Source organism: Seriola aureovittata, chromosome 11, assembly GCF_021018895.1.
Source record: "Seriola aureovittata isolate HTS-2021-v1 ecotype China chromosome 11, ASM2101889v1, whole genome shotgun sequence".
Taxonomy (NCBI): Eukaryota; Metazoa; Chordata; class Actinopteri; order Carangiformes; family Carangidae; genus Seriola; species Seriola aureovittata.
Genome location: NC_079374.1, coordinates 13,113,220 through 13,126,554, shown reverse-complemented (window position 1 = coordinate 13,126,554; position 13,335 = coordinate 13,113,220). Strand labels below are relative to the sequence as shown.

The following is a 13,335-nucleotide window of genomic DNA, read 5'->3' as shown; positions in this document are numbered from 1 at the left end:
GGTAAAATCGGGTTCTTTCCATCCACTGAGATGATAGACGGATGATAATGCACCCGGTGAGTCTTGGCCTACATTCAGACACTAGCAGGTGGCATTGATTGTGAGGCCGATGTAAAGTGCACGGAACTGAGACCTCAGCATTCACCTCGCCCCACAAGATGAGAGTCAGCAGTAAAGCCTGACCTTGGGGAGGAGGGAGCTCACGTTTCACGGAAATGGACAAGACAGATACTTTGCAGCAGCAGTCCATCATCATTGTTAGAGCATTTGTGTTGACATTTTGCCCGTTATAGCTCATGTTTGAGACTGTAATGTTGGGAAGTACATTTATAGAGACAGGAATTGTAAAGAGGATGTGACTATGTCCATATTCTCAGTTTATTCCTGCTTAATGGCTTTTTAATTTCAACCAGGAACCTGGCTACACCCTGCGTTACCACAGCGGCAACAGGGATATCCCGTTTGGCAAAGTGGGTAATGGTTCATCCAGGGTCATTGCAGCTCAACAATCACTGCTTTCGTGCAAGAGGTGACAGGAAGATTTTAGAGCGTACCTGAACAACACCCATACAGGAGTCCAAGAAAATGGTTCCTTTGGGCTCTTTGGAGATCTTCTCGTCCTTGTAGAAGTTTAAATTGTAAGAGCCGTCCCCGAGCTGTGTCAGGTGGAAATACCTCCTCTTGAACGACTGAAATAATGACAAGAAATAATATTCAACTTTCAGTCACATGCAGACATATGAACCTCTGCCTCTGTAAATGTTTTTCATCGTTTCATCAATGGTTCATCATTATTACATAACTGACACAATAAACACATGATGCACTTAACAGTTTTATTAATCTCTGAACTAATGACAACTAACACTTATTTTCATGATAGATTAATCTATCAACTGTTTTCTCGATTAAGTCATTTATCATCTTGTCTGTAAAATATAAGAAATTACCTATTACAAGTTTCCTCTTTACATTGATTCTGACAAACAGCCCAAAACCCAAAGATATTTTGTTTGGTATCATGTAATGACAAAGATAAGCAACACATCCTCATGTATGAGAAATTGGAATAATCAAATGTTTGGCATTTTTGCTCGAAAAGAGACTCAATTGATCATCAAAATATTTGCCAATAAACTTAATTCAATGGATTAACTGACTAATCATTTCATGTCTTAACACGGCCACCACCACCGTCTCACCCTCATGGTGACGCTGATGGCACTGTTCATGTTGCCTTTATACAGCCAGCCATGTTTGGTAATCCCGCCTTTTTGGGATCCTAAGGAGGCCGTATCCTGCAGGAGACGAAGACACAAGATCAGACAATATAAACCACACGCATGATGTATACGCTGCAAGAAAAACAAAAAAAAAAGAAGTGACATAGCAAATCATGGGAAATAATTTCTTATGTCAAGATGTCACCTGTTTCAAAGGAGAGAACACATGCCAATATATCTATAGTATTGTGTGAGCAATGCTTTTAACGCAGCCTGCCAAAACCTTTTCCGTATTGTGCAGGAAAACCTTTGATCTTGTGGTTTAAGACGACATTGAGCCCAACATGATGTAGGTCTGTCTCAGTCCAAACAAGCAGACAGAGGAACATTAAACAAACTGCGCCCGGGAATCCAAATAAATATCTCTGTCTTCACAGCAGATCCATGACACACGGACCCGATCGTCTGACACTTTCACATATGACTAAGCAGCTGACATGATCCACCAGCTATCACGATCTGTGAAAATAAAACCAATTGGGAGAGTAACAAAGGAAGAGAAGATGGGGACAAACTGCAGCCGTGTCCTGGTTTAGATCAGGGCCGGCATTGAACAGAAAACGTTTCATTTGCAGTTACATTTCCCGTATTTGAAAGACTACAGTGGGGAATTGTATCCCTAACAATTTCGCACGATGAGAAGAGTGAATGGCCTTTCAAGATGCCATCATCCCGGTCCAGCATCACTTCTTCTATTTCTCTCAGTCTTATAAAGCAAAAGGGGATTTAAAAAGTGCTGGCATGAATATTAAGAATATTCAAAGTGCCTTGTGGAGTAATCTGAAAACCATCTGGAGGGGTTCAGTGCCTGCTTCTCCTCCTCAATGTCTAGACAACGTTCACCAGTCCCCAGAGAGGCAGACAAATCACTGAAGACTTGTCAAGCAGAGGTAAAAACAACAACTCGCAACCCAAATAACTGCAGCAGAAAACTAAAGTCAGACAAAGAGATGATGAACCAAATCACTCAAAAAAAGGTTTGATGTGGTCCAACACAAACACAATTATATAAAAAAAATTATTCTGGGGATTTTAGGGGACGAGTTTTTTTTCATCTGCACAAGCAACCTCCCTACTTGAAAAACAAACAAACATGTAGTGTCTGTGGATGGACGGAGGCCAGAGAAAGAGGTGAGAGTTGAATGAAGAGCAGTTTGGATCTTGTCATGAGCTGTGTTGTAGTGTTGAAGTCCTGCTTCTCCTGTCGTGTCAGAGGTTAAGCTGACTGTGAGGCTGAGCAGAGCACACCCTGACCCGTGACAACCTGTCGCAGCTTTTTCCTGCATCGCAGCCGCATTAACTAACAAATGGTCAAAGGGAAAAGAGACACTTTGTAGTGTTGTTTTCTAAAAACCCTAAAGCTCCTGCATGCAAACAGTGAGTCTCAGCTGACATTAAAGGACATTTTGTTGGCTACAGGAGGCACAGTTTGACATATCGCGTGAGGAGAGAAGGTCAGGATCATCATCATCATCATCATGCATCTTGTGCGGCAGCGTGACATTCTAGTATGTTAGATAACATTCATATCAGCCACAGCTTTGTATCCTCTTTGAAACTCCCATCAAATCTGAGAGTCTGTCAGGTGATTAATGAGCGTCCTCGTTGTGCACGCCCACAAGCCATTCCAGAGACAACAAACACTCGTTTAATCTGTGCAAGAATACACACCCACTCTGTCATACATGACTTAGCAGTGGGTGAAAAGATCCAAATGTTGCACTGTGGCCTTGAGAATTTCATTGTGTAGAAAAGACATGGTGCGCCAGAAAATGCGTAATTACACTTAATTCTTTCCATTAAATTCAACTACTAGACACAAAACTGCCTTTCATCTCTTTAACAACCACAGGAAACAGGAAAAGCAAAAGTGATTAATGGAATAAGACACATCTAGCAGCGGGCAGTCTTTTCTGGTTAAGGTTGATATAATCCTGAGTAAAAACACAGTGTAGGAACAGGTTAACTCAGTTTTACGTTCTAACCTTGCAACTAGTTGATTACTGAGTGATTTCTTGGCATCTTGGAGGGTAAAAACTAAAATCAGTAATAGTGCTTCACACTGTTAAAATCTTCTGACAAACAAGTAGGACACAAACTCACCTCATCTTTGTCGACATCCTCATCCACTTCGAATACATGGACAGCCAGTTTATCAGGCCGGGACACTTTGCTGAAAAATATCAGTAATTCACATTAACAGGCATCAACAATGTTAACAAGATCAGAAAACAGCATATAACTTTGCAACAAGGTAATACAGGTTCCCATAGGTGAGGGTAACTAAATACTCTGCTGTGGTTGCATCATATTGATGCACTGACACTTTACTATCTGCATGTTTCAATGTCAGTCTTCCACATTTTTCAAAGAAAATATTATCATCATTAGCCCCAATACATTTATCTAATGGCTGCAGCTACTTTACATATTGGCTCATATAACACGATGAATTCTGTGATGTAAACTACCCCACAGTATGTGCATTAATGCTAATGTAGGGCTTTATTTTGAATGGGGTAAGTTACTTAATCAGTACTGACTGTGATTAATATCCATGGCAGTTCGAGTTAAGCTAACCTGCTCTGATTTGTCTTCAGTCTGCAAATCTTTCGAGCACTTGTGGTCTGAAGTGGTGTGATGGACATTAAGTGTTTTTTTTCCTTGTGTTTTTTCTCATTTTTTGGAAGTAATTTTGCAGTCAGAAAAAGGCAGCATCAGGGCAAATGCAAATTCCTTGAGCGGTGAAAAACAGCACTTGACTGCTCATGGAAACATATTAAGGTGTACGCCGCCTGCTGGAAAATGAAAATGTGCCAAAGGTAAGAAACTGTACCACGCGATCCGCGTCACGGTGTATTGTTTTAACTTCCCCGTATTTACTAAAGTAACAGAACATTTGGCAGCAGAAACACCGTCAAGGTCATTTGTCAACTCATATTCTAACATTTTGTCAGTAAAACAGATACTCTTCAGGGAAGAGGCAGGAGCTGATGACACAATCTCTGGACAATGAGGGTGGTTTCCACTCCGGCTGCAGTCGGGAATTATCCAGCGCATCATAAAAAGGAAACACTCTTTTGTTGCAAGGAAATAAGAATCATTTTCCCGCTGTGTTTCCTTTTCCTTGTAATTAAGTCACGGCAGGAAAACAAAAAGGTCAAGCTATGTGTGATTGTGTGTGTACTGTGGTGTTTTAGTTTAAAATCTCTGGCATGCATGTATTATGTAGAGTAGTTGTTATTACTTGCCCGTCATAAGAATGCCTTGGCACGTGACCACATTACCTCTGTGACTATAGAGTACAGTAATGCTGAGGTTTTGAAGTACAGTACTTACTGTGGAAGCTGTCGAAAGTCTCCAGAATAGTCCTCATACTTGTAGTTGACCACATGCCAGTCAGACTTGTAGGTCTTAATGCACTGAGAAGACACAATGCGAATGAATTACAAACCACTATAACACTGTGTCAAGAGAGTTCAATACACAGAACAGTGGAACTTCAAGGTTGTGTTAAAGTGTCAGTATGCTTGAAATGGACTAATCACGTCTTAAGATGGACGGCAACACTCAAAGGCAGGGTGAAAAGCTGGCATAGTCCTTTAAATCCTTTTTAAATTGTGGGTGTGTGTGTGTTTGTGTGGGTACTCCACTGATTTACCATTGTACTCCTACAGACTAACACTGTCAGACTCATGATGGATGGGTTAGAGAAAAATGATCAAAATCGATGCAGCAAAAACCAGATATGTCGTCTTTTTATGTTCCTGTGCAGTTTGACTGTCAACAGAGATTCGGCGTGTTAGGCTGCTAGCTGTAGCACGAGCCTCGCCTCATTCAGAGATGAGGCACAGGTCACAGAGGTCTGGTAAGGTCTGGTTTCTTTCAACTCCACACCCTCAGGTTTGTTCACACTTGTCTTCAGACCCAACCAAACACTCACTCAAGTGACATCTCTTCTGGCAATTTATCAGATTTTGCTCTGTATCTCCCTCTGTGTGCAACCTTTTAATGTATGGAGTAGTGCTCCCAAAGACCAATAAACAGACTCTGAAGTGTAAAATCGGTGGAGTTCCCCTTTATATGTAAGCATCTCTTTTGGTTCTTTCGTTTTCTTTTTTTTAATGAAGCACAATCACAATAAAATATTTGCTTTGAGAAAGAAATGAAAGCCTTTATACAATGAAATCCTTAAGGAAAAAGGAGTGTACTGTATGGTGACCTCAGTCCGTCCACCAACTCAAAGTAGGAGGGAGTGTATCTCTATCTCCCTTTGCTTGGAAAGGAGACATCTGTTCATTGTTAGAGTCAGTGATAGGAGCAGCTCACTGGTATCTATTCAAGAGAAATACATGCCTTTTACAAGAACTGCCCCGACAGGGAGACGAAATGCAACCTGATCAGGAGAGCGATCGGAAACAGAGAGGCTCTCGCTGGGCTAATCTCCACAGCTGTCCTGGTGATGTCACACAACACTTGACCGGGAGCTTTTGTATCTTTATGACTTCAGACGAAGGCTCCCTAAACACTGAACTTTGACCTGGAAGGTGAACCGTCTGCAGCCAGTTGGCGTCGGGCTTAAGAAGACAGTAAGAGCAGTGTGCACGGGCCGGAAGGAGAACCACTGCGCTGGTTAGAAGAAAATACATTTCCTCTCATTGTCATAATTCATCATTTTATCAGCACCAACTGGAAAATATTCCCACGGTATTTAAGTTACACTTCTTAGGAATTTCTGCGTCTTTTGAAGAATATTTACAACTTGTTTTGCCTCGACCGCACCGCCCTTTAGAATCTGAATAAACTGACTGAAATGAACTATAGCTGAACCACTGGATAGTGAACATGTCCATGACTCGGCACAGACAGACAAACCAAATCTGACAGAAAATAACCAGGAGTTTGATAAATTTGTGAACTGTGGAAAATAATTGCACTTTATCATTTGGTAGTCTCCTGGCATCAACAGATATTACTGAGGAAATACAGTACAAATAGTCCAGTTGGCTCCAGTAATGAGCCATGATGAGCCCATTTACCATTTATGCAACAGTTTCTACAGGCTACACAAAGTCAGACGGATGCTGTGTTTAGCTGGACACATGAAATAAAGAGGTTTCCTGATCAGCTGTGACGTGCTCTATACCTTACAGCTAATATTAGGCCACAAATTGGGTAATGACTCACATTAGTGTCCCTATTTTGCAATGATGTGCTGACATACTTTCCTTACCACTTCCTAACCTCTTGTTCTAGATTAAGGTCTGCAATTAAATAGCCAGTTGATATTTGTGTACTTAGTTATAATGCTTCAAGTTTCTTACTGTACATAAATGCATTTATGTGTGTTTAGTGTGTCTACTTAAGTGTTAATACCAACCTGCACATTGCCTTGACTTTACAGTTTCTATAGACTAAATAAACTATTAAATGTCGTCATTGCTATTGCTCCTGAATGTTCCAATATTTTCCTTAAATTTATGATGAAGTCAGTCTTTATCTGCTTGTTCCAGTGCAGTATGCCAGACTCATATAGAGGAGAGTATTCATATGTCAGCCATCCCTCTTTTAGCTGTGATTGAAATGTAGATTCTTTAAAGTCGGTTTCAAGTCCTAAATTTGATGATTTCAGAAACAATCAAAGTTTTGAATTAATATTGTAAGGTAGTTGTAAAGAGTTTAATACTTAAAAATTCAACTTCTCTGCTTCATCAGGAGTTTTTGGGTGTGGTTGACACTGGTCTGGAATCAGATTTTGATTAAAATGTTGCTTAAAAATAACCAACTTTGGAAGAAAATTGTGTGTTCATGTTGGGACCCCATTACAAAAACGTTGATCAAGAAAACGCTTTTCTTTTCCCCACGCTTTGAATCTGCATACCTCTTGGACAAACAGGCTCTGGGCCCCCCTCTCTGCGTTTTCAGGCACCGTGGGGTACAGTGTTCTCCCTTGCCGCCTCAAAGTTGAAATCTGTAAAACAAAGCAAGACTTTATTCAACAAGAGAAACAGAACGGGGACATTACAACAAACAGACCATAAAACACTGTCAACATAGTAAAAGTGAAATCGAAACAGAATGTAGGAGACATTTCTCAAACTGGACACCTTTTCTCAGTAATACAGTTTGTGGTCTCAGCTGGCCACAGTTGCTCTTGGTGTTCTTTTAAATATTATTCTGTGCTCGGGAACAAACTGAGGGCTTGAAAGAAGCAGTATGTGAGGGAGGCAGGATGCTTGTCCATACTGTTCAGCTCCAGGACCCACAGACACACCCAGAGTCTGGCTCTCTGCCACCGTGCAGGCACTGTGAGAGTAATCAGCGCCTCAGCACCTCTAATGCTGCTTTTAAGCCTATAACTAATGACCAACAGGTTCTGACTGCACTGAAGCCAAATTTCACAGCAGAAACAAAAAAAAATCAGGGCTCTGCAGTTTAAGTAAAAGCCCACAATCGTATCTCTGAAAAACACAATTCAACATAGAAATGGAAAACCCCTTTGACATCGTAGAAAAACAATCAATACATTTCATTTTTACTGATCCACCTCCATCCCTAAAACTTTTTCTTGACAAGGTGGCACAGTAATAACATCCACTTTGTGCAATTATGTAACAGGCTGATTGTAGGATCAATAATGTTTAGGTGCTCTTTCATTGTTACCATCAAAGGAGAAATTCACCTCAGTTATAAATGAATTTCCACCTTCACTTTCAGAGTCGTGTTTGAAATACAATATCTCATTTAGATGGGATGTTCAGAAGTGTTCAGAAGGTTTCTTTCATTTAAAGAACAAGAATCAGAGATACAAACAGTGTCTTGTAGACCACAGCAGAAGGGACTTGCCTCACATGGCTGATAGAGAAAGGAGCTGTGGCAAAACATATATCCAAACACTAATAAACTTCATACTCCATTCTTGACATCCATCTGTTACAACTCCTCCGTTAGAGATTCAGTTGTGGTATCTGATGTCTGCTAAAATAGTCTTTTCTTTTCTTTTTTTTTTTTTTTTTTTTAAAGCAGCTGTGTTGAAAACTAGAGCTCCATTTAAATTTAAAATACTGCAACGAGCAACATCACCATCAGGTCTTGGCAGGGGGATTAAGTCAGACTGTAAAAATAAAGTGCATTTGATCACACATAATCCCTGCGAGCAGGAGTGAAACATAAATACAACCATTAAGTGATCGCGGTTCAGATGAATGAGTTAAAAGGAAACGAGTGAATTCTGGATTTGTGCAAATCAAATGCTGGTCAGCTGTGAGTGTCAGCTGCATTTTCTATGACGCTGAGGGATGCAGACAATACCACGATTACGATTACGTTTTAATGACATGAAAAGTGCCTAGAGCAGAAATATGTTCCATGTTATTAGTTTACTGTCCAGTTCAACACTTCACATAGTCATGTGAAAGCATCACCTTTGTGGAAATAAAATGTTCCCCTTTTATGATAAGATATATAGAACAATACATTGTCAGAGTTAGTTCTAATGATCCCTCCTTTCAACAATAGTTATGTAGCGTAAAACTTTTTTCTCAATTACAGCGCATATGCGTATGCGGTGCATATGCGTTCAAATACTATAAGAAATGGAAGAATCACACAATAATCATGATCACTGAATCAATGCAAAATTGCTGTCATTCTCCTTGCCTCCCTCTTCCTCTCAATAACTTTTTATTTGGTGTTGGACTGAGCGGTGGTCGTGTCAACTAGGACAAATTCCATACCAAGTTTGTATTTGTGAAACCTGAAGTCTCCCCTTCCTCTCTGCTAGCCAGGTTTCCTGCAGGGGAGATGGTAATCTCTGCAATCTAAGCAGGAGAAATAAACAGGCATGGAGGTAAGAGGGAGCCAGGAAGTGGGCAAGAGGAAGCGTTTAATTGGGCTATAAGAGAACCATCGGATTCTCTGGTGAAATAATACCTAAATTAGCAGGGAGTGTGGCTGCCCTCAGCATCTTATTTCCAAAATCATTCTCCTTTCTCAAGGTCACCTGAACTAGACTGATAACACCAAAACCAACAATGTAGTTTATTTTGAGTCAAGCCCACATAAACAGTACTGCTGCTGTAAATACTCTCTCGACTCTCAAATTTGAGTGTAAATGTAGTCCCCGACAAATACACAGTTTACTACTGTTTGACAAATGTTTGCTAAAAAGTACACACGCCCTGATTTTTTTGTAAATTATTTATGCTTTTTTTTCTATAACCATGCCAGCACGGAGCGTGAGGCACAGCTGAGCCTTGCGCTAAATGCTAACATCAGCAATGCTATTATTCTCACAATGACAATGCTAACATGCTTAGGATGGACAGGTATAATATTTATATTTATCATCTTAGTTTAGCATGTTAGCATGCTAACATTTGCTAATGCACATTAAACACAAAGTACAGCTGAGGCTGACGGGAATGTTGTTAGTTTTACAGGTGTTTGGTCATAAATCAAAGAATTTGAGGGATTTGAATGTTTATCTCACAGTAACGTAAGTCTATCAAATAATCGTTGAGGTATTTCAGTTTGGACCAAAGTGGATATTGGGGCTAGGTGCCACAGACAGGGCAGGTAAGTCAGCAAGTATTGAGAGATTCATGGGATTGGCTGACAATAACGAAAATACAGAATAACACCAGCTTTATCCATAAAAGCCACGCAGCATGTGGTATTATTCAAAACCTTTTGGAAACTATGAAGCGGTTCAAGAAAAGGAAAGTGAATACTTTCCTGATCTGTGGTCTTTACGGCAGGGATGGGCCTGGACCGAGAGTTTACCTCAAATTGAGGAGAGGAGGAAATAAGGGCCCCCTCCTGGTAATCCTGGACAAATTTCTCCAGAAACCTTGCACAGAGAGCTCACAGAGATCTGCACAGAACTGTCTTATGCCAACAGCTTTCAGATCAAAAACAGATGGAGATGATATGAGCACTGACTCATAAAAGAACAGTACCAACACATGACTTTTGATGTGTCAGTGGGGCTAAGATAAGGTAGAGCCCTGATAATGGTGTTTACTCAGGAACAGCCAAAAACAGGATTTATATAAAAAAAAAAAAAATAACACAGACATAGGAGCTCCTTCTGTCTTTTTTGGCCTTGATTTAGCTGTCTATACTTAGCACTGACTCCATGCATACTGAGGTTTATCTGTATGAATACACACTGGCCACTGCACTCCTCTCACTAAAAGCACCAAACACCGAAGGCTCCTTGACACAGAAGCTGATTAAACCCTTGCTTGAACAAGAGTCTGGGGAGGCTGAAACAGATGTTAGGTTCAATCACTGTGCCTCTTGTGTTTTTCGTTTCTCAGTCAGAATCACCTGTCTGCCCCTGACAACGTACTGTTTGTGTGTGTAAAGCTGGTATGTAATGTTCATAGCAGTGGGCTGGCTCACAAGCGTGTGATACAAGAGAAGACAAAGTCAAGGCTGCCCCGCTGTAACTGAGCACCCAGCTGCCGGGCCTTTCAAACTGTAAAAACCCCTGACTTCATCCAGAGCCAAACCCAAAGTTTAGAAACTTTTTTTTTTTTTTTTTTTTTTTTTTTTTTAAATCTTTTTCACCTGTATTCTATGACACTGTTGTCAATTTTTGAAATAAAGAAAACAGATCTGGAAAGGATGTTGCAGATGTTGTGTTTCATGGTTGACCACCATCAAAACCCCTCCTATGTGAAAATTGCAACATTTTGTGTTTACTATCTTGGCACTTTGCTCCCACTAGAGCCGTGGTGGAATATTTATGGAAACCTGAGTGTCCTCAGTGTCTTACATGGAAATTCAATTACAGCTCCTCCACCCATATGACAATGACATGGAGACTTTACATGTTAAGGTTAGGAAGGGACTTGAGAGGAAGCATTGATAAGTGTTTTTTTTGTGAGTATTTTACACTCACAATACAATGAATAGTACCTTTTGTTACAGTATATAAATAATCGAAATCACTCGTTTGTTCCGTTTTACTCTCCAGTGTGTAAACATTCAGATTAAAAATGTTAAAGCCATCATGGTTAGAGAAACAAAGACGTCTCTCACTGCAATAAAAGCCCAGACTCTATAAAACTTCCACTGGACTGTGAGACAGAGTGGCAGGGTCAGATTTGAGGATACGCTGAATGGTACGAACATCTTTCAAAGAGGTGTCATTTCCTGAAAATACCAGTCCAGAGCCAGATTTCCATTTTGGATTTTTCACCCTCGACGTGGAAAGTGTGAGAGAGCGTACGTCCTGTACAATGTGGCTGGAGATAACACTTGGTCTATCACAACATCAGAGACAGAATGAGCCAATTAAACAGATGGCCCCTGACCCCTCTCTCGCTACAGCGTGCAAGGATGTAAACAAAAGGAAAGCCTCTGTGAACGACCCCACCCAGCACTCACAACACTGGCCACGCCTGAGCCAAAGGAAAAGACCGCAAAGGCCAAACAAACACAACAAAGAAAACATGCAAGTGGGTGGGTAAATAATGATGGTAGACAGATAACAATAAATAGTTTGACCTTGTATGGTTATGGAGCACAGTCTGAAAAAAGCTTTTAATGGCTTACTATATAGGCAGTTGAACTGTGTAATTTCTACCATTAACGCAAATGATTTAGTGGGAGATTTTTCCCCCAGAAATGCCTCACTCTCCGAAGCACCGGAAATCAAAGTCCTTACACTGGCAGTATTATTACCACTCCCTAACTTTTTCCATAGTTAACACCTTATTCCTCACCAATATAACCCCAGCTACGATACCCAGAGCCACATTTACTCCTGTCAGGTTTTAAAGTGTGTTTCAAGTGTGAATATGACACATTCCGGCAAGCACGAACGTGTGAAACTCACCTCGAAGTCCTCCAGGGGGAACTGCAGCATGTCCCTGAGGACATCGCTGAGGATCTGTGTCTTCCTTTGCACCAGCACATTTTCATATTCCAGCGGCTCGATCACCTTGGGTTTCACCTGGAGAACACGGACGAAGCACTCTGTTACTGCGGTCACTGCTGTAAGCTCGCAAAAGGTTTCCAGTCTAAAAGCAACTAACACGCATCGAAACCTTCAGCTTTTATATGAGGAAAAATAGTTGGCACATTCAAATTCCTTTTTTTCTCCAGTAGAGAGATGGCAAGAAATGAGGTGAGAGAAAGATGAGTAATGACATGCAACAAAGACATCTGAACTGAAGATGTTGCAGTTCACTGTCCACAGTGTTAAGTGTGAGAGTGAAAGAACCCAAAGATCCCGCACACAGTCAGTCTCTACTCACTCTATTACATTCAAGACCTTCATTAAGTATAATTTACTGAATGAGAAATATCACTATTGATATGATAATACTTTAAACATGTTTTATAGGCTTAAAAAAGAAACCTTCCAATCCAGGAAGACATCATAACTAGCAAACTACTGTCCGATATACTCACTAGTGGAGCATAGTATGAACAGTGAAAATGAAGCCAACACTCAATAAGAGCAAAAAATCAGAGGTTTAAGCGATGTCAGTGCTACGATGACATCTGATGTCTGAGCGCAGCATCCAATACACTATACTGGTAATTCAAGTTGTAAGCACATAAAGAAAGAATTTCCTCACTCTCACATGCTATTATCATCAGATGCAATTGCTTACAAGGTTCTTAGATGATTCAACAGGTTGAAGCAGATACCCATGCAGAGGAACAGTGATTGTGTAGTGCATATAGAGATGACTCTAGACTGAGCTTAAATGATGCATCTGTGCTGAGCTATACTAAAATTATCTGCGTGTCAAGGAAAGAAGGAAACACTCACACTCCACTTCAATTACAGGCATTACATACAAAAACAATCCTCTGCAGTATAAAACAAAGCTCCATCATCCTCTTTTGCTCTCAGTGTACTTAACAAGAATCCACAGTCAGATAGAGAATAGTTTGAGCTTGCAAATGTTATGTTGTTTTGTAGCTGACTCTCAAGAGCTACAGATGTGGCTATACTATCAAAAGGTGATTACAGATTTATGGTACATCATGTCAAAGTGTCTGCGTAATGTTACAGTATTAACCCACT

General features: G+C 40.5%; 1 protein-coding gene across 9 annotated transcripts in view; it reads right to left on the bottom strand.

Annotated features, from left to right (window-relative positions):
• zmp:0000001200 (dedicator of cytokinesis protein 9) overlaps positions 1-13,335 on the bottom strand; it is a 78,115-nt gene that overhangs the window by 31,369 nt on the left and 33,411 nt on the right. For all 9 annotated transcript variants that reach the window (XM_056389410.1, XM_056389417.1, XM_056389415.1 and 6 more), the window contains exons 2-7: positions 12,133-12,249; positions 7,165-7,254; positions 4,623-4,705; positions 3,387-3,456; positions 1,203-1,298; positions 555-689 (exon numbers count right to left, since the gene is read on the bottom strand). In XM_056389410.1, coding sequence (XP_056245385.1) covers positions 555-689; positions 1,203-1,298; positions 3,387-3,456; positions 4,623-4,705; positions 7,165-7,254; positions 12,133-12,249 — 591 coding nt within the window. The remainder of the gene's footprint in view (positions 1-554; positions 690-1,202; positions 1,299-3,386; positions 3,457-4,622; positions 4,706-7,164; positions 7,255-12,132; positions 12,250-13,335) is intronic.